General features: G+C 45.3%; 1 protein-coding gene across 12 annotated transcripts; it reads left to right on the top strand.

Moving 5' to 3' along the window:
- The first annotated feature begins 453 nt into the window (after positions 1 to 453).
- LOC102395271 (SLAM family member 8) lies at positions 454 to 25,520 on the top strand. Of its 12 annotated transcripts, none has more exons than XR_006551587.1 (9): positions 454 to 2,510; positions 3,041 to 3,154; positions 6,922 to 7,299; positions 10,011 to 10,307; positions 11,982 to 12,116; positions 12,341 to 12,426; positions 12,698 to 13,170; positions 15,212 to 15,334; positions 18,864 to 19,577. XR_006551587.1 is itself a non-coding variant. In XM_044944181.1 (7 exons), the coding sequence occupies exons 1-7, from the start codon at positions 2,471 to 2,473 to the stop codon at positions 18,908 to 18,910; spliced, it is 1,101 nt and encodes a 366-aa protein (XP_044800116.1). In that variant the 5' UTR covers positions 454 to 2,470; the 3' UTR covers positions 18,911 to 19,577. The 12 variants fall into 12 exon arrangements, 4 of the variants coding, with proteins under 4 accessions (XP_044800116.1, XP_044800114.1, XP_044800117.1 ...); XR_006551586.1 differs by having other exon boundaries at positions 18,860 to 19,577; XR_006551585.1 differs by lacking the exons at positions 15,212 to 15,334; positions 18,864 to 19,577 and adding an exon at positions 24,356 to 25,520.
- The last annotated feature ends 419 nt before the right edge of the window (positions 25,521 to 25,939 follow it).

Raw genomic sequence — 25,939 nt, 5'->3', positions numbered from 1 at the left:
AGCACTGTGGAATTACAGATTATCCTCATGAAGGGTGGATGTTCTTGGGATGCATTTTCAGCACTACTAGAACAGGTCTATGAAAATATGGCCATGGAGGAGCTTGCCTTCATTTTTCTCACAGAACACAGCACCCAGAGTCCTCAGGGGCCCAGTGTCTGTCAGAAGAAAGGTGCTGGGTGAGGTCATGCTGCCAGTAAAGCCATCTCAGGTCCCAGGGACTGCAGCAGATGGTGACTTGGACAGAAAGAAGACTGTGGCAGTGCCGAGAGACACAGGTGTGCTTAGTAAATATTTGCTTACTGGAAACCTGTCACAGGGGCCATGGGCTGCTTAACTGAAAGCTGCCTGTCTTGTTCAAGAGCACATGTGACCACCAGGGTCCTATCAGGAGGGCTGGGATCAGGGTGAGTCAATAAATAGGGCACCCACTCTCAGCTGCTGATTCATCATTGGCACCAGACTGAGAGTGGGATCTCCTTGCCACCTCTGTTCACAGGAACTGCATTCTGTATCACAAGGGAAGGGCAAGAACAAGTGTTGCCTGGTTATATCACAAGTACCAATGTCCTGCTGAACTGCTGTGGGAGCCCAGTGGCAAGAAGACCTAATTTCACCTTGGGCAGGATGGGAAGACTCCTGGGACACCATCCAAGCTTCATCCGGAATGATCAGGAGACATTTGACAATAAGTGGGAGGGAAGGGTCTTATTCCATGGAGTGGGCAGGTGTGCAGGCAGGAGGCTGATGGAGTTCTTAGGCCGGTAAAGGGTGAGGTTTGACCCCTAAAATGGAAAGGTTTTCCCCAGTTATCTGCATCTGCTGGGACTCTCCTTCCCTCTGTGGGTTTCAAAATCCTGTGGGCATGTTCTCATGGGCACTGAGTAGGGATCTGAGGAGCCCACTTCTTCCCTGTGAGGTAGATTAATGTGGTCCAAATGCCTGTTGTGGGAAGATGGTTGTGCTGGGTACCGTGGTCTGTCCTCTCCTCCTGGACAGAAGAGAGATGCTGGCAACAGTCCAGCCAAGAATCACTAGGGAATCTTAGAGGTAAAGGAAGCCCAGCAAAAAGAAGCTGAATGTTGTGGCTGGGGTGAGAGTCATGGACAAACAGGTTGGATGGCAGCCCTCCCAGGAGCTGGGCACAAGCACAGGGTGAGAGTAACCTCTCCACTGGGTGGGCGGGGCTTCTTCAGGTTTAAAAGGTAATGTACTTGGTGTGACTGATAGAAAGGATGTTGAGACTGTCTCTCTGTATCTCACTGTTCGCTGAACCCAGGGTAGGCAAGGCATGAGTGGGGAAGCTGGAAGAAAACTCAAAGAGTCATAGGAACTGTAGACACATTTATTCTCTCTTGACTGGCATAGCAGCCATAGCAGCAGACACACTATAGTCTTTCCTCTCGTGGTTGACCCAGTGGACATAGCATAAGCTTATGAAACAAAAGTGGGCTGTGGCCAAGCAGGTACATTGTGATGTGCATGCACAGCTCTATAAGTGATCTCAACTGTTACATAATCATGTATTTACAAAATATGGGGCAAAAGGCTGTGTGGCAAGAGAGCCTGATCACTGCCATCTTGGCCTGTTTGCTCTTTCCCTACAGAGATGAAAAGACCTTGTGAAATCTGGACCCTGAAGCACCCTAGGAGGACAGCGTTCACTGCCCAGGGAAGAAGGGCAGGGTCCACTAGCCTGCTGGTCACAGACAATAAGGGCCAGACCTGGGAGACTGACCAACTGCGGTTTCTCAGACCAGCCTTTGCCGGTTTGGGTTGGGCTGTTTGTGACACACTGAGTGCAGGCGGAGGTAACAGTGATTGGTCAAGGGCTGCCTTGATCTCAGAGGCTGCTGAGATGCAGCCATACATCTTAGTTTTCCTGCCTGGAATGATGTAAGGAAGGTGAGGTCTGCCCTGGGCCAGGCTAGGTCTCCCTCCCCCATCATGTGACTTCTCAAGGGCTGAAACCATCTTGTGTATGAGATTCATTGCACTGAGAAGGACTTGGGTTTCTAAAGGCCAGTGGACTGAAAGTGCAGGGACCTGGTCCCAGGCCGCGCTATACTATGTGTTGACTTTCCAGTCTTCGGTTTATTCACTAAATTCGTTGGATCCTGTTTCCACATGTGTCAACCAGGAGGATAATTGTAATGATATCTGTCTTTCATAAATCTATAAATTTGAAATTTGTAATAAGACCTAGACAAGTTGGGGGTGTTGATAAAGATTTAGCTTTCCAGCTACACAGGATAGCTGGCTGACATGTTGAACTGACCTTAGCTATCTGGATTTTGAAAAAGTCCCTGGTGTTCTGCCAGCATGGAATGTTGGAATATTTGTTGTCTGGCTGTCTCCCAGTGACCCTGGCCTGTAGTTGCATTGCTGTTTCTCTAGGCTCCTCCTCTCTCCTCAGCCCTGGAGCAGACCCACACAGTCCTCACAGCACTTCCAAGAGTAGAGGAAAAATATGAGCCTTGCTTTCCTCATCACCCCGAAAGTGACCAGAGGCGAGTTGCCTGGATTTTGACTCCTTACAGAAGTTTCTGACCAAAGGATTCATTCCCCCCTAACTAGATGGGGTTGGAGGGAATAGAGCAGTATTGGATATTCTCTTGTCTAAGATGCAGCAGAGCAGTTTCCGAAAGCACAGAGTGGACTCAGGTGACTTGCTTGAGGCCACATAGTGGAATGGGACAGTGGCTGATATGTTGGGAAATTTTTTTCCAGAATTTATCAGACTGATGTGACCACGGGGTTGGGGTATCTGCAATATAGTGGAGTTGTTTATACATTTACTCTGCAATTGTTTGCTGAGGTCTTAATGTAGGTGCTGGTGAAATTAATAGGAAACCTCCGAATGGTTTAGTACAGGCTGGTGGGCTATGCATTTAGAACATGTTCAGTTCAGTTCAGTTCAGTCGCTCAGTCGTGTCCGACTCTTTGCAACCCCATGAATTAAACATGTTAGCCCCGCCCTAAGGGTGGAGAAAACACGAGTGCCCTTTGAATGACGCTCCCTCCTCTCTGCTCCTCCTAGATGCTTCCTCTGCAGCCTCACAGGTTGGCAGGCAGCCTGTGATGGGGCCCTGCTCAGAAGACCCCCACCTCTGCGGGGCCTCCAGGCTCCTAGGATTCACCAGCTTCCTCCTCAGTGAGTGATCTGGGCTCCTGGGTGGGAGGGCCTTTGGGTGGAGCAGGGAGGCAGGGTGCCCTTTCCATGTCCTATGTCCTTGGTGAGCAAAAAGACAAAACAGCTCTGCAATTATTTAGCAAATGCAGAGCCTTTGGTTTAGAGACCTGGGGTGAAAAGAACAAAATAATCTTCTTGTTGTGGTGAGTCTGAGACATCTGAGCTCAGGAAGCCTTCCCTACATTAAGGAAAACATTTCTAGGAAGGTAAGTCTGTCTGCAGCAGAAATGTGAAGCTGGGTGAACTGGGAGCTGCCTGCAGAGAGAGGGAGAGACTAAGAAGCTGGCTCCTTGCCTTGGACGGGCTGGGGAACAATTCAGAGGGAAACTGACAGTCTGTGCAGCTGCCCTGTGGAGGAGGAGGTTGACTAGAACCCTGTGTCTGAGATGGAGGAAGCAACTGTAGTCTTGATTTCTTAGGCAAGATGCAGGATGTTAAATACAATGAAATGAAATTCTGCTTGTGTAAAAGGAACAGCAGCTTCTTAAGTTTAAGGGTTTCTGTATACCACCTGTTGTAAGAATATGATGAAACTAAGGGAAGAGTAGACTAGTAATGTGGGCTCTTAAGTGGGTGAACTAGAGGAGGAAAGAAGGGAAAGAGACATAGAAAACTATGCAGAGTTAAGTGAAAAGTGAGCTACAGACTGGACAAAACCCAAATTATATACGTGACTTCCTGGAGACTATCTGATTATGTGTGAGAAAATTAAAAATTAATGAGTAAACACTAATGCCCAAGGAATTATGAATTCTGGAGAAAGTTGGAAAGCTTTTATTGCTTAAGCTTTTATTTCTAATTAAAGTTTAAAAAAATTTAATTATTTTTTTCAGTATTCCAGCCACTAAATGAACTTTCAGGAACTATATGAAATTTAATGAATTATAGACTTTATAAACAGATGTCTTGAATTAAGAATGAGCTTTGTAAAACCTTACCTTCTTTTCAGTAATGTAACTTTATAAGGTAACAGTAAAATATAGAGCTTCTCTTCTCTTCAATTTTATTTAACTTGAAAATAAGTTATGTTATTTAGAGTTTTCTCCATAGGCTCTGCAGTTGGAAGATTACATAAAAGAAAGAGAGGGAAAATGGACAAAATTGTAAACTGATTCACAACTACTAAATTTTATATTATTTAAATAAACTCTATCTTGTTTGTAACCACACTCTCCCTGGCTTTATTTTCTTCTTCAGGATTAGATCTTTTGGAGATCACATCTCTCACTCCCTTCCTTCTCTTTCCAAGTCTTCTTCTACCTTCCTCATAGCTCAGCTCACCATCCCCCCAGGGTGGATTCTCCCTGCCTTTCAGGGCTGAAATTCCTCTCTCTCTGGTTCCTGTTTTTCCAGCATGTATGGAGTTTGGACAGGCTGCTGGTTAACCCTCAGCTGGCCAGAAGTCCCTGCCCTGCTAAACCCCTCTAAGTACTTGCTTCCCCTTTCTCAGGACAGGAAAGTTGGAGGATGAGCCTTCAGGAGCTTCTCAGATCCTGATGATGAGACAGTGGTGCTGGAAGGGGAGCTCCTGGGGAGGTCAGGGACAGGTGGGGAGCTGGTGGGAGCTCCTGCAGGGGAGAAGCCCTGGGCTGGGAGCGGGCAGCCCCAGTGCCAGGTGTGGCTCTGCCCTGTGTGACCCAGGACGGGTTCACCCCCTGGGGAGTCTCCTGCTCTGTGCCGGGGTGGGGGAGCCCTGGTTAGATGTCCCCTAAGGCCTGACCTGGAGAAGATGACTGAGTAAATGAATACAAAGAAATATCTGAAATCCTTAGGCATATGAACACTGTCATGAGTTATTCTCTGCTTCCAGTGAGAGCCAGGAATGAGAATAAGTATAGCCGGAGGGAGACACGTCTGAAATGGTGAGAATTTATTGAATTGGAAAGAGGATTGGGACTGTGGAAGGCTGACAAGAAACTGAGGGAGCCTCTGGCCAACATCTAGAGAGGAACTGAGACCAGCAGGTGCATCCTGACATGATGGAAGAAGCAGATTGATCATCTTTTCAGGATGAGGGACTTTCCCTCAGCCTGTTCTGTCCTACTTCATCCCCAGAAAGGGTAGAGGATATCAGGTCCCTTGGGCCTATGTCTGAAAAGGGAAGGTGGGCTCAGGAGGTGGTGGCCCTGCAGCAAATGTGCCCACTGGTCACAGCTTTCCGGCAAAGTGTCTGAGGAAGGCCCACTGTGGCCTGGCAGGGACTGACTGGGAAGTGTTGTCTTGGTGGCAGGGACAGTAGAGCTCATTAAATGACCACTTGCTCTCCCCCTCATATTCTAGTCCTTGGCAGGTAGCCAGGGCCTTGTCACGAGTGCTGGTCAAAAAACACGAGCAGAGAGCACACTACTTGTGGACAGTTGCAGTGAAACCCTGTATGATTCTCCTCTCTCCCCTCCTGCTGTGGGGCTGGGAGCCTATGAAGATGCTGTGAGTTCCATGGGTACAGCTACAAGGAGGTGGAGTTTCCTCCATGAATGACAGGGCCTCTCCCTCACTCTCTCATGGGACCTGTGGTGGGGACTATGGACTCCCCTTATTTTAAGACCCTGAGGTATTGTAACTGTTTGTTACACAGCACAGCCTGTAGTTTCCTGACTACTGCACTGCCTAGAAAGAGCAGGAAGGATAGCAGTCTTCATATTTGTGTTAGGTATCTATTGCTGTATAGTGAATCGCCACAAAACGTAGTACCTTAAACACCACTGGATATAATCTCAGTCTCACAGTTTCTGTGGGTCAGGGCTTAGGGTTGGATCAGCTAGGTCCTCTGACTCAAGGTCTCCCAGACTGAAGTTATAGTCTTAGCTGGGGCTGGGGCTGCATCAGCCCATGGTCTACTGGGCAAGCTATGATTCCAAGATCTCTCAAGAGATTGCTGCTGGGAAGCAGTTCCTGTGGCTGTTGGGCTGAGGGTCCCAGTTCCTCTCTAGATATTGGCCAGAGGCTCCCTCAGTTTCTTGTCATGTGGGCCCCTCCTTAGGCAGCTGACAACATGGCAGCTGGATTCCTCAGAGTGAGCAAGAGAGAGAGTGTGAAAGACAGGATGTGTGTGCAGGCAAGAGGAAAGTCACAGTCTTGTATAACCTAGTATCACTGAGTGACATCCATCATGTCTGCTCTAGTCTATTCCTTGGAAGCCAATCACTAGATGTATCCCACTCACCAGGGGAGGGCATTACAAAAGGATGTGAACACAAGGGGACAACAATTAAGAAGTTAATCCTACAGTTATGCATTTGGTATTGACAGAAAATCTGCTAGGTGCTTTTGATACATGAAGGTGAAAGTGGAAATCACTCAGTTGTGTCTGACTCTTTGTGACCCCATGGACTATATAGTCTATGGAATTCTCCAGACCAGAATACTGGAATGAGGAGCCTTTCCCTTCTCCAGGGGATCTTCCCAGCCCAGGGATCGAACCCAGGTCTCCTGAATTGCAGGCAAATTCTTTACCAACTGAGCTATCAGGGAAGCCCCATGATCCCATTCAATTTATGAGGTAGGTGGGGAAACTCCAAATTAGAAAATTTAAGTTACCTCCTCAAGGTAACAATTCCCTAGAACCAGGATTTAATTCCAAAATTGCTTAAATTCACTTTACTAGGCTGCCTCCTAAGAATCAAGGGAGTATATTGGATGAATTTCATTTACAATATAGGTTATGGAGTTTTCTCCTTTATTCTTACTGAAAAAAAAATTATGGTTCCTGTGTCCTACCTGTGCCCTAGGTGTCTGCTGCACTGGGATCAAGAGTTCTGCAGCACCTGGTCCTGGAGTTCAGGATTCTGGACTTGTTCCCCTGCAGGGGATCCGAGGAGGTTCTGTGTTGTTTCATGTGACCAAGAATCGAGGAGCTGACCCAGAGGAGGTCTCATGGGGCTTTGGCCCTGAGTTAAACTACAGCGTCATGCTGCAAGTCCACCGTGGGGCAGACACCCCAACCTGGGTCAGCCTCCAGGACAAGTACCAGCACAGGGTCCATGTGCCCAACATCCTGTCCCTGAGGATTGATAACCTGATCCCAGAGGACAGTGGGCAGTACCGGGCTCGAGCCAGCTTCACTAGAGGAATCGAATTAAACCAGGTGTTCCTCCTCACTGTCTATGGTAAGTGACACCTCCTCACCATGGCTTCCCTCCTTCTTTTGAGCGAGGAGTGTCAGGTAGGCCCCATTTTTCAGGATCCCTTCCAGACACCAGCGTTCAGACTATTTTCTCCCTTGAATTAGGGTAAGTGGGTTTACTGCAAATGGTGAGAGGAGTTGAGATTCACTCCAGGGATAAAACCACTTTAGAATTTTGGGAGAGGAGAACGGAAATTTGGGGAAATGATATTGCCATAGGAATTGTTCTTTATATGTCTAGGTTTATTTAATGTGTGTATTGCTTATCTGTTGCTGCTATAATGCTGCTTTCATTTGGAGGCTGAGCACAGCACAAATCTTTTATCTTACTAGGCTCTAGGTCAGAAGTCAGACATAGGTCTTACTGGGCCGAAGTTGAGTTGTTGGCAGGACTGTGTTCCTCTATAGAGGTCCCAGAAGGAAACTCATTTACTTGTATTTCCCACTTCTAGTGGTTGCTTACGTCACTTGGCTATGACCACCTTCCTCTACCTTCAAAGCTGGCAATAGTGGGACTAATTCTTCTCACATTCTAACACCTCTGACCCCCTTACTCTTCTTTCTTCCATTTCTAAGGACCCCTGTGATTGCATTGGTCCCAACCAGGTAATCAGAACAATTTCCTTATTTTGAAGCCAGCTGATTAGCACCTTAATTCTTTTACCTTAATTCCACCTTGCCCTGTAACCTATCATAGTCATAGGTTCTGAGGATTGGACATGGAAGTATTGGGGCCCATTATTCACCTACCAGCAGAGATATTACTTTGCCAACAAAGGTCCATCTAGTCAAGGCTATGGTTTTTACAGTGGTCATGTATGGATGTGAGAGTTGGACTGTGAAGAAAGCTGAGCACCGAAGAATTGATGCTTTTGAACTGTGGTGTTGGAGAAGACTCTTGAGAGTCCCTTGGACTGCAAGGAGATCCAACCAGTCCATTCTAAAGGAGATCAGTCCTGGGTGTTCTTTGGAAGGACTGATGCTGAAGCTGAAACTCCAATACTTTGGCCACCTCATGTGAAGAGTTGACTCATTGGAAAAGACTCTGATGCTGGGAGGGATTGGGGGCAGGAGGAGAAGGGGACGACAGAGGATGAGATGGCTGGATGGCATCACCAACTTGATGGACATGAATCTGAGTGAACTCCGGGAGTTGGTGATGGACAGGGAGGCCTGGCGTGCTTTGATTAATGGGGTCGCAAAGAGTCGGACACGACTGAGCGACTGAACTGAACTGATTCACCTACCATAATCCAGAAATTCATGTGTAGTCAGTGCCTCTTCCCCTTTAACTCAGTGCCAGTCCAAGGCCAGCCTCACTCACAAGACTGCAGCAATCCAGCTCTAGAAGCCTGGGGTAGATGTAGGAGAATGGTTACACGGGAACACTTCCAGAGAGCCTCACTTAGCCAACACTTTCTTTCCCGAAAGTCCCTGCCTTCATAAGAAAATATCTGCTGTGAGAGAGTGACTGTTGCTGCTTTAGGTCCCCATGTGACACTTATCAGTGTCACACTTATCAGTGTCACACTTATCAGTGTGTCGCTTCTCAAGTTCAGTGGCATGTTCTAACCAGACTCAGACTTATGATTCCTAGTTGCTGCTGCTGCTGCTAAGTCGCTTCAGTTGTGTCCAACTCTGCAACCCCAGAGATGGCAACCCATGAGACTCCCCTGTCCCTGGGATTCTCCTAGTTGCTACTATTGACTTAAAAAAATGCACAACGTTTGAGCTCTGAATTAAGTTTTTATTTGGAGCAAAATGAGGATGGCAGCGTAGGAGACAGCACTCCAGATAGCTCTGAGAAACTGCTCCAGTGAGAGGGAAATGTCAGTGTATATGTGACCCTGGTGAAGGAGGAATATAAGCAATACGAACATTTTTTTTTCAGAAGTCTTATACTAGTCTCCAGAAGCTTTTTCTAGTCACCAGGAGTAGTCACCACCAAGAAGGATTTTAGTGATTTTCTAGATATGATGAGATACCAGAATTTGGCTCATAAAATAGGCTCCTGAAAATATCGAGCTATCTGAAGACCTGTCCTGCTAGTCCCCGCTCTCCCACACCAGCACAGAGTGCCTCATCTCTTCTCTCCACCCTGAACTCCTTCAGGGGGGTGTGAAGGTCAGCAGCTACAGCAACACATGATTTGACCCTTGTAGAGGGAGACAGCAAGTGCCAATTTGTAGTTGACACTGCCACTGCGTCTCCCATACATGTCTCCACTATTGGGAGCACAGAACCTTTCTCTGGGCTCCCAGCTCTGACCAGGTATCTTCTTCTCTACAGGCTATAAAATGCCAGGCATTATCTGAGCAGAAGAGGCCAAGTTCCTGATCTGTGATTAGCCGTTCTGTCTGAGACTTCCTTCACGTCTAGAAGGAGCCCCATTTTCTTAGAAATAATTGGTCTTGGGAAGGTGGGATCAGGCTTTATTTTCTTGTTGGAGATGTTTAACACTTCCTCAACATGCACACAATCTAGTGAAATCACATGTGGCTTAATTCAGTGGCTCCCCTCTTTATTGTCATTTGCTATGTATTAAGTACTGGGCAAATTCTGTTTATCTATATAATGCATTCACTATCATTAAAGGGAGAATGCCAGGGTTTCAGTGAGATAATGGATGAGAATGCACAGACTGGAATGTTCTCCAGTCATGTGAGCTCCTTTCTTTTGTCCCTCCTTTCCCAGAAACTGTACCCCTTCCTAAGATCCTTGTCAAGCCAGCATCCTTCACACCAGGCTGGTGCAATGCCACTTTGGAGTGCACAGCCCCAGGGGACACAAAGGACCTGAAGGTGACCTGGGAGATCAAGGGCCTTCCCAGGGAGCTGGAGCAGACAGTGACATCAGAACTACCCTCCAAGTCCTGGAACCTGACTCTGTACCTGCCCATGAGCCAGCCTAGTGGCAACTTGACCTGTATGGTCAGCAACCAGGTGGACCAGAAAACTACCACCTTAGACCTTGGAGAAGTCTGTGTCTCTGGTGAGTGCACCTGTCAGAAGGGAGGGGCACTCTGAGAACTAGGGGCTTTGGGCTTTTTCTCCCCACCATGCTATTAGCACCACCTTCCTACCAGGTCACCCCTTTCAGGAGCCTGGGAGGTATAGTCAGCTCATGTCTGCATTAACTGTCTCTCAAGTCCATGCCTGCCTCTCCACCCCCCTTTTTTTCCCCAAGAAAAAAGGAATTTGTTTTTGATCCAAATCAAGTGGGTTCACCTCCAGATGAGCAACTCTCAGTTCCAGCTGGCCCTGGAGGTAGAGCAGGTGTGGTGTGGGGGAGGCCAAGAGACCTGGGGCTGCAGCAGCAAAAGCATTCCCTAGAGATGTATGTCCCTGAGGGCTCACCCCTCCCCTGACCCATGCTCCCTGCTGCCTGCACCTGCCTGCCTGTTGCCCTCTGGGCACTCCTTCCCTCCCAGCTGCTGCAGGGCAGTGTCAGGTCTGGTCCACGGCAATAGCTTTCTAGCCCTTCTCCTACCTCATCCATTATCCATAGTGTGTCATCCACTGTAGTCTTTTGAAAAACAACTGGATTTTGTGGTTGGTCTATATCATCTGTAGGAGTCTGACCCAGGGACTCCCTTCAGGATTCAGAGCTGCAAAGCTCCTCTGCCCATGTTCCTTACCTAACACACTTCCCCAAATGTGTCCTGAAGTTGCAAGCTTCTGAGCCTCTGGAAATGCTGTTTCCACATCAAATCTCCCAAATCAAGAGTTCCTTGCTTATTCCTATTGAAGGATTTCCCTCAGGTCACAGGCATATAACCAATGTCCTTCACTTGGTTATAGTTCTGTTAGGAATCAAGTTTGAACAAAAGATGCCTCAATCTCATGTTGCACAGGCACTGCAGCTGCTGTAACCGTCCTGCCTCAGGCATCATCTGCTTTAAGGCACAGTCCATGGCCACCCCACACTGAATAGCAATGCTATTGATGGATTTGTCTTTTCCATAGCCTGGAACACCTTGAGGGCAAAGGACATGTCTTGTTCTCCTTTGAATTCTTATACCAAACAAAGTTTCTGGCACTATTCACACTCAGTATTTCACTGAGTGAATAAATGACCTGGTATCCTGTGTGCAGTCTAGCCCCTCTAACCCATCCCCCATGAGCTGCTGGTGGGAGCTGATATGTCAGCATCACTTAAAATCTCATGATACCTTTCCCTTTGTCCCATTCTGGAGTCTCAGATAAAGTTCAACACTCAGCATGACCCATAAAACCCTCCGGAAAGAGCCTCTTCCTCCCTCTGATCCTCCTTGCCCAGCTCGCCCTTGCTCTATCCTCTCCTTCCTGCTGGTCTAGGGCGACTGCAACCCCTAGGGCTGGAGATTTGTGAAGTTTATGCATCACTTCCTCTGGGAGGCCCTCCATGAAGGCCAGTGTACAAGGTGCTAACTTACACTGCACTGCTGTCTCTCTAGCTGGAAGACTTTGGTATTTTCTCCATCTCTCCGAGGGTGACTTGTATTGTTTATCTCAGTGTCCCTGGCATCAAGCAGAAGCTCAGGACCTTGAGTTAATGATACTGCCTTTCCCCTTCCTCTTTAGCTTCAGACCTCTCCACTTGCTCTTCTGTATCTTTCCTCGGCAATGGGTGTCTCAAGTTCTGTTTGCATTAACTTTCTTTATTGTTTCTGTGTGAGGAAAACAGATTCACCTGGAAACAATGGTGCTAAGACCCTGTCAGGCATCATAGGGACTGTCGTGATTATCCTGTTGATCTTCGTAATTGGACTATTCCTTTGGAAGAGCTGTGTGAAGAAGAGGAAGATGAAGACTGGAAGAGGCAGGTTGCATTTCTGCTTCTTGCCCCAGGTCCCCGCCCGCACCCCCGCCCCCCCCCCCCCCCCGCCCCGAACCCTTGGTTGCCTTCCTCCTGCATTTTGCTGCTCAAGGAATATCAATGCAGAAGGGGAAGGTGGGTGTGGGCTTGGCCTTGGGTTCATTGCCATGGGGCAAATTATATGCTTTCAAGGCTGAGGTTCAAGCTCCACTCTGTGTATGACACAGGTGTAGAAGTTCAGGAGGATCAGAGGGACAATGATGGTGGCCTCCACTATGCAGAGCTGAGCCAGCAGGAGTCTGCCACACACAAGGTGAGAATGGGAGCTGAGCCCAGTCTGGGATCTAGTGGGTCTATCTCCTGGGTCTGTCAACCCAGTCATCTGCTGTTCCTGGCCCATCTGTCTCTGACTCTTTCAAGGTCGTCAGTGGTATTTACTAAGAAAATTTAAAACTTGGGGCCAGTGTAGTGCTGGCCACTTTGGGGGAATTCAAATGCTTTTCTTGTCAACAGCACAGCTTCCTTCTGGGTCACTCTAGGACCTCTCTCATCTTTTTTAGAAACTCTCTGACTTCAATTCCTAGGGTGTTGATAAACAACATTTAGAAGAAAAGGAGTCTAGTACTGTCTACAGTGAGGTCTGCAAGCCAGAAAGGGAGGCCATGAAGATACTTTAATTGGAGAAAGCAGAAGAATTGCAACTACTAGGACACCTCCACTCGGCGCTTGATTCCTGAAGACACCTGCGTCTCCCAGCTCTGGTCCAACTCCAGCTGCCCCATGACCCTCCCACCCTTAAGTCCCTGTGTGCATGTGGCCTTCTCACAACCTGTGTCGACTTCCCCAGCTGTCTTCTCACTCAAGATCCTCACCCTGCAGGACGAGAGCTCTTCTTCCATCACTGACCCAGCGCCTAGCCCCTCTTCTCCTGAAACTTCCCAAAGAGGACCTTCCTGCACATGATAATCCCCACAGCCTCTGCTGTGTGGTTGATATGTATCTTTCTGAGCACTCAAGCCCAGGCGTGGAGACCGTTGACCAGACTACAGAGGACAAGGTTAGGCTTTGGTGCTGGGTGCTGAGTTGGGCATCTGTGGAGGCAGCATGGGTAGGTGGGAGCTTATAAAAGACTGGCCTGAGGTTTCCTTTGCCCCTTATGTAGGGCAAAAGTTGTATGTCGGGCAGTGTGTTTGTGTGTGTATATCTATTTGTTGGTATGTGTGCTGGGGGGATAGCCAGTGCACATTGTACAGTGGTCCAGCCCTTGTCCTGATCACTAGTACTAACTAGCCTCAGCTTCAGCCCATGGACCTCAAATCCACCTCCTGTGGAGTGGGTAGAATTTGTACTGTTTTTGGCCCTTCAAGCACCCAGGTTGGGATTTGAGTCCTTAGAAAAGCAACTTCAGGGCATTTCTGTCTAGGGTGGCGGTCATTAGAATGGAAGTGCGGTGTGCTACCCTACCCCCCAACACACACACACACTCTCTAATGAAGCTGCTGTGAGAAGTGAAGCTTGTGGGAAGGTGTGAACCAGCCCTCTCCTGCCTCTTCTGCTGACCCTCATCCCCCACAACCTGCTGGCCTCAGATCCTAGTCAGCTTCCTGTTTGGTCACTCACATACTTCTGCCTGAAATGATGGCTCCCTCCCTGCCCCTTACTCCTGTCCCTGCCTGTTGGAATCCTAGCATTCCACCCAATCCTAGACCCCCTTCCAGGTCACATGGTCTACATGTACCCAAAGATTTGGAAATGGTCTCTCCCACATCTAAGTTTTTTGGACACAATTGACATACCCAATTTGGCTGCCATAGTTTGACTTGGGTTGGTCATCAGTTTTCCCTGCCTGCATCACCTAGAGCTCCCTCAGGAGGGTGTCATGGCTTTAGGAGGCCAGTGCCAAAGAGACAAGCATCTCTCTTTGTGAATTGTCTGAGCTATTCTTCCTCTCAACTACCACAGGAACTCAGCAGATTGATCTCAGAGCACAGCATCTACCGAAGGTGTTTCTGGTAGTAAGTCCACAAGGAAGCAAAGATGGACATGATGAACCCCAACAATCCTGCCTAATCAGGATTGCTTGAGGATCTGATGTCACCTTCACTGTATTGTGTGGGATCTTCTACTCTTCCTGGGGGTCTTCCTCTCCTCAAAGCCTCTGTCTCCTGCCTTCCGTTTCAGCTCTTGAGTTGGAGATGAACTCACTCTGGTACTATGATCCTTTTGTCTGCTGGCTTGTATTCTTGAATCTCTTGGTTTCCCACCCAGCTTAGCAATCTCAGCTTCTTCATTTCTGACCTCAGAAAGAAAAGTTCTGAACTAAAATCTTGAGGAATAAGAAGCAATGCTAGGATCCTGCTGGATGAGGAAGAAGCAGAGTTTCCTTAATAAGGCCGTTTCTAGCTTGTTTATTGTCAGGCTGAACAGCAGGCTGAGAGGGAAAAAGATGACTTCTCTCACTGGAATCCTAGGTGACTGGTCATGGCTGGTATCAGTGCCATCAGTCCAGAAGCAGTGTGAGATGTGACCATCCATTGACCCTCTCCCACCCACCTCGATTCCCAAAGCATAAGACAAAAAAGAAAAAAGAAGGGAACTCAACATTCCAAGCCTATATTGAACCAGCTTTTGTCCCATGAATTTTATAAATATTATTTCTTCTTAATAAGAACTCTCTTATTTTTAAATTTTTATTTATTTATTATTTTTTGGAGGCTATTTACTTTACAATATTGTATTGGTTTTGCCATACATTGACATGACTCTTTTAGAGTAGATATTACTATTTATTCCTGGACTTCCCTAGTGGCTCAGATGGTAAAGTGTCTGCCTACAATGCGGGAGACCTGGGTTCAATCTCTGTGTCAGGAAGATCCCCTGGAGAAGGAAATGGCAACCCACTCCCGTATTCTTGCCTGGAAAATCCCATGGATGGAGGAGCCTGGTAGGCTACAGTCCATGGGGTTGCAATTACTATTCCTATTTTGTAGGACAAGCAACTAATATCCCAAAATAGTTGGTAGCAGAGCAAATTGTTAAATTCAAAGCTAGGTAACTCCAGCATTCATATCTTTTCCTTTGCCACATGGTCAATGAAGTTCTTGGAATCCTGGAGTATTCAGAAAAGAGTATCTTCCATTTGTTCCTCTTCCAAGGTTCCTGGTTCTGACTCAAGTGCCTCAACTTGAACAAGTTCATCCTGATGATGAATGGAGCAGTTGGTGGGTAAAGGGGAATTGTTCCTTAAGAGGACAATGGAGTGGGAGATGTGGTTGGGAGACATGCAATGACAGGCCCTGTGCTCTGGTTCAGAGGAGACATTTGAAGCAGAGTTGCTTCTTCTTGGGTCTTATGGGAGTTCCTTCCTCTTATACAAGGTGTGTTGTGGATTTCAGCATCTCTGTTCTCAAGTCAGCTTCCCTTTCCATTATTATTCATAATTTCATTCAAGAACTGTGTGATGCTGAAATCTCCAATGTACAAATGAAAAATTAAAATCCAGAGATACTAAGTATTCTACAAAAGTTCTCATGAGTGTAAGTTATATAGGCATGATCACTTATAGGCACGATCAGTTATATAGGTGATAATAATTTCACTCATTTTGATTCCTTTCTCTGTCATTCTGGACACCCAATCAGTTACCAACTTCCACTGTGCTATCCTTCATAAATCTTCCTGTACTCCATTCTCCACTTCTTTCATCCCCATCTTCCACCACCATTTTTGCAGTTCCACTAGCAGTGTGTGAGAATTTTTCTGCTTTATGACCAACTCTTGTTATTTTTAGATTGTATCCATCCCAGTGCTGATGAAGTGGTATCTCATTGTGGTTCTGAATTACATTTCTCAAATGATTCATGCTGAACATGTTTTCATGAGCATATTGACCTTATTTGAAGAAATTTCTTTCTCTCTTGAATTCTTTCTTTTTTTTTAATTTAATTTAATTTTTAAATTTTACATAATTGTATTAGTTCTTTCTTGTTATGCAATCACCCTATGTCTCCACTGAGTCTGCTTTTTTTCCAGTCACCAGGGAACTCCACATTGTTAAATTTAGTGGTCAATTCTCAATCCTCATTTCTCATAAGTTCTCAGCCACAGTGGATATATATTTCCTGGAAATATTGTTTTCACTTTGCTATTTTCTACCTACTGGGTGGTTGCTCTGTAGTTTTCTTTATCAGTATCTTTCCAACCTCTAAATTTTGGAATAACCAAGGTTCATACCCAGACCACCTCACTTCACTGTCTACACTCATTTCTGTTTGATGCTCTGGCCATACAGTAATCTTGTGACTATAGGACCTTATCTGGTAAAAGGGACTTAGAGGTGTGATCTGTCCCCTGAACTCCACAGTGTGAATATCCAACTGTTTACTTGACATTTCCGCTTGCGTGTATAACAGGCATCTCCATCTTGACATGTTTAAACTCAGACTCCCCAAACATGCTTCCTACAGTTTCCTATCCCTCCAAATGTCACCTCAGTCCTTCCCTTTGTTCTGGCCATAAAACTTGGGTGTCATCCTTGACTTCCTTCTTTTTTCTTCATTTTCATTTCTTTTTCACTCTCTATTAGAAAATACTGATAGCTCAACATTCTATATATAGTTGAATACTTATTTTTGTATATCTATATGAAAAAATATGTTTATAACAAAATGCCTCTTATCACCTCCCTAGTCCAATTTCGTCATCATTTCTCACTTGGATTATTATAGTGGCCTCAGAGTCTCCCACTTTTATCCTTAATCCTTTAATGTCTATTTTCATAATATCCAGATGAATCTTTTCAAAACCTAAGTTGCATCACATTCCTTGTTGCTCAAAACTTCCACTTTATCTGGAAGATTTTGTACCAGCTGGCCTCCTCTCCCACACACCCCTCCTTCCTTAATCCACTAAAGGACACTGGGCTTCCTGCCAGTCCTTCAATACTCCATGCATGCTCCTTCCTCTCTAGAATTCTCTCCTTCTAGGTACCGATGTCTCATTCCCTGACCTCCTTCAAGTCTTTTTATAGATGCAAACTTCTCAGTAAGACCTACAATGACCTCCCTATATAAAACTGCGAACTCTTTCTGGTGACCTCCTCCCTTCTCCATGTGCTATTTTTCTCCATAGCTAGTGTAACAGGGTACAGTTAGTTATTCTGGGCTGTAGATAGTACGTATTGAGGCCTCAAAATATAAACTGCCATCCTGTAATGCAAATACCATTATTATTCCCAGGAAATGGCTACACTGGTAAGTCAATGAATTTACTCATGTCACATAACTAATAGATGGCAGAGCTGGAATTGGAATCTTGGAGTTGGATTCTGAAGCTCTTGACCACTAAATACTGGTGAAATAAAGTATATTTTCGCCATATGATGGAATACTATTTGTGTACTAAGAAGAGTTAATTATATCCTTATATATTTGAATGGAAAGTTTCCCATGAAATAGTCAATTAGTTATGGAAAATGCATGGTATTAGCCTACATTATAAATATATAAAAATATGTTTATGTGGGGATGAAGTGTTCCAACAGTTAGTATGTCAAGAATTTAACAGTAGCTAACTTCTGTGGTCTGTCTCCTTTTCTATATCATTAGTTTCTTTACAACACTAACTAAAAAAATTATCTATTAAAATTTTTGAACAGTGAAGTGACATGATAAGAAACGCTTCAGATAGATAAAGCCACATATATGCCAATAAGAACTTTATCATCTAAACCAGCTAACAAACTTATGCTTATTTCCACTTCTATTTTATTGATTTATGGCTTCAGGATCTTTACTGAAATAACCCCTAACAGGTCTATATCAGTCTATATAGTTCAGGCAAAGCAAAAATTTTGGTCTGATTTTTTTATCCAAATGGACACTCCCCATGTATTGCTCACAATCCAGGATGTTCATTAAATCAACTAGAGAACTTTAATGAACAGATGCTTGGACTGTATCCTGAAACTGGGCACCACTTATATTTTATTTTTTTACTTTTTCCCCCATCCTGAACCTCCCCTTCTTCCTCCCTCCCCAACACTCTCCCATCTCCCTCCCCATCCCATCCCTCTGGGTCATCCCAGTACACTTATATTTTGAAATACTCATTAGATGTTTGATCAGGCTTGAGAACTGAAACCTTGGGCCTACATGAAGTATTCATGAAATTCAAATGGGAATGTGCATGGCAAAGAAAGTCTGTGAATGTGTTTTCCAAGTTGTTTCTCAAATGTGTCTTTTGTTTCTAATAGATTGAGCTAAGGAATGAATGAATGACAAAACCCTACAGTTTGTCATTACAGTTGACTCTTGAGCAACATAGGGGGCTCCCACTCCCTGAACAGTCAAAAATTCACCATAGAACTTTATAGTCACCCCTCTGTATTCACAGTTCCACATACACTGGTTCAAGCAACCACAGATCATGTGTACTGTTGTACACATTTATTGAAGAAAATCACCATGTACCTATGGACCTAGCAGTTCAAACCCATACGATTCAAAGATCAGCTGTACTTCAATGTGTTCACCAAGGTTCAGAGTCTGACATGTAGGTCCTGAGCCAAAACCCAGAATCTCCATTTCACCCTTTTGTCTTGTGGGTGCAAACTCTTGATAATAGATGTGAAATGACACTGGTTAAACAAAACAAGAAAGTTTATTTATTAATTTACAGTGGGAAGTATACTTGATAACTCAGATGGGTATTCCTGTTAGCCTGACCAAGTCATCCTCTTCCCAAAGATAGGCCACACTGGAAACCGAGGTACCACTGGACTACTTGGGGAGCACTGAGTTGGGGCAGGTGAGCAGATGCTGCTGGTGTGGATTCCAAAGGCCTTCTCATCTGAGCTCTTCATCTTCATGGTAGGACCTAAGCACCCAGGACATGGAATTCTCCTGCCAGCCTGATGGAACATTTTGTTTGCTTCTGTCATCCATCTCTCTTTATGCCCCATTTCTTATTAACCATCCTTCTGATTGACATTTTTTGGTTATGGGCATATGTAAGAATAAGACTTTCCTTGATATCAATGGGAATTGCTATATCTGTCCTGTGATCCAGATATATAGTGTTTTATTTAATCTCTAAAAGTAAAATATAATCCCTCTAAAATACCCATCCTATTTCTCTCATTTCCAAATTGTAGTTGAGGATGTGGAGGGTGAAGATACTCCCTCAATACACCATTTGTCACTAGCTGAGCCACCAAATTGCTTTTGCTTTTTACCCAGAAAGAAAAGCTACAAACTGGTTAGTGGGATCCCATGGCTCTCAAGGCTAGAAGCGTCACCTAATTTATCACTTACCCTTTCAGCAAGATCTCACATTTAAAACAGCAAAGCAACAATAATAACTAGAGAAACTCTTAAGAGAATGTAGTTTTTAATTAATGTCTATTTAATTTTAAATCTTCATTAAATGGATAATTTCTAGAAAAATATGAATTGATAAAATTAATCTAAGTGTGGGCACACTCATTTTGCTTGGCATGCTTTTGATCCCAAACAGAGCTCCCCAAGGTCTATGGTGGCAGTTTTCTGGTCCACATGGTCATTGACCACACAGGTGAGACTGGAGTTGGGCTGGCTCAGGGGCAGACTCAGAGCTTGGTCCCAGGTTCTTCTGCTCCAGCTCCCTGGGGGGCCCTTGATTATCCAAGTCATCTTCAGGTCCTTTGTGGCCCTGTGGTGCAGGGTGACCATTGCACCAGCCTGGTGTGATGGACTGTTACTCAGCCAGGATCTGGGAAAGGGGCAAGAGGGAACAAAAGCTTATTATTGTATTTGGAGAGACTGTTACTCACCCAATATCATGCCATTCTGAGCAGTCAACTGGGAAGACAGGGCTTTTCACAGCTAAAGAAACTGAGGCCTTAGAGACGTGAAATAGTTTTCAAAATTATATAATGAGAAAGCAGTACCAAATCTCAGTTTAGAGAAGTGCGGACAGCCAGTCTGTCAGCTCTTTTTCATCTGTGGTACCCCCCAACTGTCACCACACACAGCTGAAATCACATCTGTTTGCCTTCCACATGCATTTTCAGAAACTTTATGGGACTTTCCTGGTGCTCTAGTTGCTTAGACTCTGCACTCCCAATGTAAAGGGTCCAGGTTTGACCCTGCTCAGGGAACTAGATCCCACATGCCACAACTAAAGAGCCCGCATGCAGCAACCAGGACCTGGCATAGCCAAATACATAAATATTAAAAAAAAATTAATAAAATAACATATGGGGAAATTTGTTGTTGTTGTTCAGTCACCAAGTCATGTCTGACTCATCACGACCCCATGGACTAACTGCAGCATGCCAGGCTTCCCTGTCCCCCACCATCTCCTGGAGTTTGCCCAAGTTCATGTCCATTGAATCAGTGATACCATCCAACCAATGGGGAAAATACATTTATATTAACAAATAAAAGAACCTTCACAATCTCTCTAGCACTTGGACAGTGTAATGAAACTTCTTAGGCATATACTTTTTTCATCTGTAGAATTTTTAAAGAAGTTTCTGAAAACTCATTTGAGATTCTTAACCCTCTCTCACCCAAACTGAAGACATAAGGTTAGGGTTTGGAGATAAAGGGGAAGAGAATGGCTTTGGAGAGAGCTGTGCTGCATAAGTCCCCTTTTAATCTGAGGGGTACCTGCCTCTCACCTCAACATGGTGAAGAGGCTTCAGTGAGACCATTCTAAGAGCTGGATGTGTGTTCCCTGCAGTTTGGGGATGCACTGGACAGGTGTCTGATTGATACCTGAGACAATGAAGGGATGAGATGCTGTAGAAACAGCCTGCAGTATTTAGGTGTTGGTTTCTAATTGAAAACAAACTGCAAACACATTGATGAGCTAAATGAACATGCTTTTAATTGACTAGAAGTAGGGTCTTAAAAGAACTGTAACAAGAAGGGCATCTGGAGAGGCAATAGGTTTCCAACAAAGAGAGCCTATGGAAACAGACCAGCCAACACAAGAACCAAAGAGAATGATATAGGTAGCTGTCCTGAGGGTGTCACCTATGACAGGGTAGGTGAGATCCCCAGCATGGTAGAGGAGAGGCATCCAAGGGACTTATGAAAATGCCCTGTGAGAGGAACAACCAGCATCCTAAATGCTCTCACACCCAGAGAACCCAAGAGCTTGATCGCCACAATAGGAAGAGTCAACCACCACCCTCCTTACTGTTCTTCACTGCTTCCCTGTGCCTGCGGAGTTGGGGAGAGAGCTCAGTTTATTTGGCTGTTCTCTCTGATCCTTGTGGGCTTTTGCCAGGGAACTTGGCCCTGGTCTGGGTCTCATTCTACTGCTGCATTTTCTGTGGATGTGGCTACTCCTGCTTGTCTGGGGCCAGTGTGGGTAACACTGGTGATGACTTTGGTTCCTGCCACAGTCTCCTCTGGAGTGAGGTCCCTGTACTCTGACCTTTCTTATTCTGAACTCAGGCACTTTCTGGCCTATGGCCCCTCTCAGCACCTCATCTCCCTTATAAGAAACCTTGAGAGCATCTGAACCTCCCCAACATGGAACAGAAGCTAAAGGGACCTTGTAGTGCTTCTAGAGAAGCCCTTTATTGCCCAAACACACGAGGCTCAATTTACTAAACATGACTCCCTAGGAGGAAGTACTATCCTATCAAAGAAGTGGACCCATGCTGCTTCTGATTTGCATTCCTGCTCATCTTATCTGGAATTCCTATCACCTGACTTGCTCCTCACCCCTGCCACAGAGACCTTTTCTGTTGAGCCCCTAGGGAATGACATACCACATTCCTTTTAATTTTTAATTACAGGTTCATCCTTAATGCATTTTTAACGTTTACTTACTTCCAGATATATGTATAAAACCACTCTGATGTCTTACCTGGCATCTTTTAAGTTTGTGACTTGCCAAATGAACTCTCTTTTCTTAGTCTACTGTCTGATTTTGGAGCACACAAGTCTCTTTTGTTCTATCAATAAAATATGGCTCTTGCCTATTTTGGAAGTCAAAGGATAAACACAGATTTGCATCCTCAGTGGGGTTCTGGCCTCTGCCTGAAGCAATGACTGTATCAGCCCTCTGTTGGAGGGTGTGAGGAACAATGATTAAACTTTGGAATTCTCCAGAGAATAAGATACATTAACTCAGGAGCTTCTCCTTAAACTCTAACCACACAGCCAAACTTGATTGAAAAGTGAAAGTAGCTCAGTCGTGTCCAACACTTTGCGACCCCATGGACTATATAGTCCATGGAATTCTCTAGGCCAGAATACTGGAGTGGATAGCCTTTCCCTTCTCCAAGGGATTTTCCCAACCCAGGGGTCGAACCCAGGTCTCCCACATTGCAAACGGATTCTTTACCAGCTGAACCACAAGGGAAGCCCCAGACTTGATTAAATGTAATTAAAATGTTTAAATTATGTTACTTAAATTCAGAAACAAGAGGGAATTCAGTGTTGAAGAGCTGAGTGGAATTAGAAATTCTTGTGTCCCAAGGGGTTATCAGACTCAGAAATATACCTTAGAGGCCAAAGTTATACATCTGTAAATGGGGATGAAATATTAGTGTGGCCTTGAACTTGTAGGGATGCTGTGAAAAGTTACATGAGAGGTTGGGAGAATTAGTGTAAGAGAGTGTCTGTCTTTTGTTCTGGGAGACCAGTATGTGGGCTGAAACTTGCCCTGTTCTATGAGAGTAATGTGAAAATTTGGAATCCAGGCCTGCATTATGCATGGGGATGGATGTAAATTCTTACAACCAGAGACAACGTCGCCAGTCCAGGTTTGATGCACGACACTGGATGCTTGGGGCTGGTGCACTGGGACGACCCAGAGGGATGGTACGGGGAGGGAGGAGGGTTCAGGATGGGGAACATGTGTATACCTGTGGCGGATTCATGTTGATGTATGGCAAAACCAATACAATATTGTAAAGTTTAAAAAATTAAATTAAATTAAATTTTTTAAAAAATAGGCAAAACTTACAAAGACTCAAGCTGGGGAAAATACTAAACTGTTTTATGGGGAGATTTCCTCATCAGGGTATATGTGTGGACTAGATTCCCTGGAGGAGGAAATGGCAACCCACTCTGGTACTCTTGCCTAGAAAATTCCATGGATGGAGAAGCCTGGTGGGCTACAGTCCTTGGGGTCACAAAGAGTCGGACACGACTGAGTGACTTCACTTCACCTGTTCAAAGAGATTAAGAAAGGAATCAAGCCTATAGTACAAAATAAACATTTTGAAGAATTAACAGACATAAGGGAGAGAGAAGAAGTGGAAATATTGTGGAAAAAAAAAACAGATAAAGGACATAAGTAAAATTAATGTATTTAACAGATATTTAGAAAGTAAAATTGAGAAGACTCACTGATCAGTTGGCTATGGAGTTGAGGTAGAAAAAGATGTCAAGGGTGATAGTAAGGATGCATCATTTGCTAGGGTAGGAGACACTCAAGGAAGATCAGGCTTAGATGCTCAATTTTGAACTGATTGAGTGTGTGATGACTTTGAGACGTACAAAGGGAGCTGTCAGTACAGATGGGCTTAAAAATTTAGATCTTAAAGGTCTCTAGACCTAAGGCTCAAAAATCCCTGGGGAACCATACCCTAGAGAATCACATTCACACTGATGGGTAGAGATCTAATATGGAGCTATGTCATTATAAAGCTAAAATGCCTGAAACTTTTATGTAAGAAAAAATATACAAAGAAGTTCAGAAGAGGGAGAGGTCACTTCTGGCTGGTGCAATCAGCGAAGACTTCATGAGGACGGTGTCTTGTGGCCTGCTTCTTCAGGTTGAAGCATTTTAGTCCCTTCAGCTCCTCTTGATATGGCCCAAAGGGGTCACCTTCAAGACCTACATCAGTGGGGTCAACATAGCGCCCTTTTCTACCTGGACTATCCAGGTCAGCCTCGTTCCGAATTTAAGGCTTTTCCTTAATATCTGTTCTTGTCCACATCCCACATCTTCCTGCTGTTTGTCTAGCCCGGGAGGCAGTTTTATCTGCGCTTTCATCATACTCCCCACAGAGCATGCCCTCAATATGAGGTGAACAGCCTGACATAGGTCCTTGAGGGGTAAACTGAGAAGAGATGCATGAGATTTGCTGCATGGGAAGGGCCCTTCCAAACTAGTCATGACACAACCGGATCAACTGGTCTCAGGACGCAGTGCTCACATATCAGTAACAGGAGGGGACAGAAGTCCACACTAACCCCCTCTGAGCTTCAATTCCCTCTATTATGTATCCACAGGATTCTGAGTATATTAGGATCTCCAATGTCTTGAGGAAAAGAAATCCAAGTCAGCCTGTCCCAGTTCCATGCGTTGACATTCCAGGTGAAGCATTCTGTCTGCTGAGGGACTCCTTCCCGTGTGCAGAAAGAGGTTCAAGTTCTGTTGCAGCCATGAGTGACTCTGAGTCATGAGAAGCGGCTGCCCTTCTCAAGACACTTGTGCACCGTCCTCCTCTTACAAATCGGACCAGGGCCCTCCAAGTGAAAGCTCTTCCTGCCCCCACTGCTCCCCAGCCCTTGTCCCAACATGGCAGATGTGGGAAAGCAGCAGGCCTGAAGCAGAGGAGGTTCTGGCTGTGGTAGGCAGTGCCACAGCAACCCCAGTCAGTGATCACAGAGTCACCTGGGTTAGAAGTCTAGGTCTCACTTTCAGGGACAGGAGTAGGAAGGTGAAGCGGCGAAGGTGGTCTGAAGGTGCTAATGATTTCCTCACAGTCTGTGGGGGAGGGGAGGATGGCAAGACTGTCCCTAAATGCCAAGGATGAGGCATAGGGGTGAAAGCAGAGGTTCCTGGGTAGCTGCTCCAGAGCGCTTCACGACAGTGGGGAGAAAAACCAATCCCTTGGACACACTCACTTGCAACTCCCTAAGAAATCATTGCTATAGCCATTCCCAGATGCCTGAGAAACCACCATCCACACAAGGCCACTCCCCAGAGTGTGGCACAGCCAGGAGGCTAAGCAGGCCCACTCGTGCATCTGCCACTGTAGACCCTGGTTTTGTCCCACCTCTCAGCAACTGACTTTTGCCTTTTTTCAAGCAGGGGAAAAGCATCTTTCTGATTAATCTAGGTCCTGAAGGACCCTGTTGACGCTGCATTTACATGACTGAGGAAGGGTACATACATGACTTCTAGCTGGAAATTTTCTGTCAGAGCCCACATTGAGGAGCAGCCAGAGCCTTCTTTGGGTTAAGAAGGGACAGGGGTGTTCAAGCTTCCATATGATAAAGAGTATGATTCCATTTTTGATGTTTGACTCCTCATTCTAGCTTTACTGAGGTATAATTGATATAAGAAACTATATGTAATCAATAAATACAAATAGGTGAGTTTGAACACATGTATACACTTTTGGTATCTTCACCACAGCCCAGGCAATAAACATTTTCATCACTTCTGCAAGTTTCTTGTGTCCTTTTAGGGTGTGCATATGTATGTATGTGCATAATAATGTTTAACATGAGATATTGACCCTCTTAACAAAAGTTACTTTATTGTTAATTATAGGCACTCCATTTTACAACAGGTCTCTGGAACATATTCATCTTGTGCAACTCTATGTGAAAGTAAAAAAGTGTTACTTGCTCAGTTGTGTCTGACTCTTTGCGGACTATAGCCCACTAGGCTCATTTGTCCATGGAATTCTTCAGGCAAGAATATTGGAGTGGGTAGCCATTCCCTTCTCCAGGGGATCTTTCCAACCCAGAAACAGAACTGAGTCTCCTGCATTGCAGGTGGATTCTTTACCATCTGAAGCCACCAGGGAAGCCCAGAACATGCAGTATATGTCATTCTGTGCCTGGCTTATTTCATTGAGCATA

Source organism: Bubalus bubalis, chromosome 6 (genome assembly GCF_019923935.1).
Source record: "Bubalus bubalis isolate 160015118507 breed Murrah chromosome 6, NDDB_SH_1, whole genome shotgun sequence".
NCBI classification, from domain to species: domain Eukaryota; kingdom Metazoa; phylum Chordata; class Mammalia; order Artiodactyla; family Bovidae; genus Bubalus; species Bubalus bubalis.
The sequence above is the reverse complement of the archived record's forward strand: the minus strand, read 5'-3'. Positions and strand labels throughout refer to the sequence as shown.

Excerpts from the sequence above, each read along its gene's own strand:
- LOC102395271 (XM_044944179.1), top strand. The coding sequence starts at position 2,471 with ATGAGCCTTGCTTTCCTCATCACCCCGAAAGTGACCAGAG. Across the intron at positions 7,300-10,010 it reads GTTCCTCCTCACTGTCTATG|AAACTGTACCCCTTCCTAAG; the intron begins GTAAGTGACACC and ends CTCCTTTCCCAG. Across the intron at positions 12,117-12,340 it reads GAAGATGAAGACTGGAAGAG|GTGTAGAAGTTCAGGAGGAT; the intron begins GCAGGTTGCATT and ends TGTATGACACAG.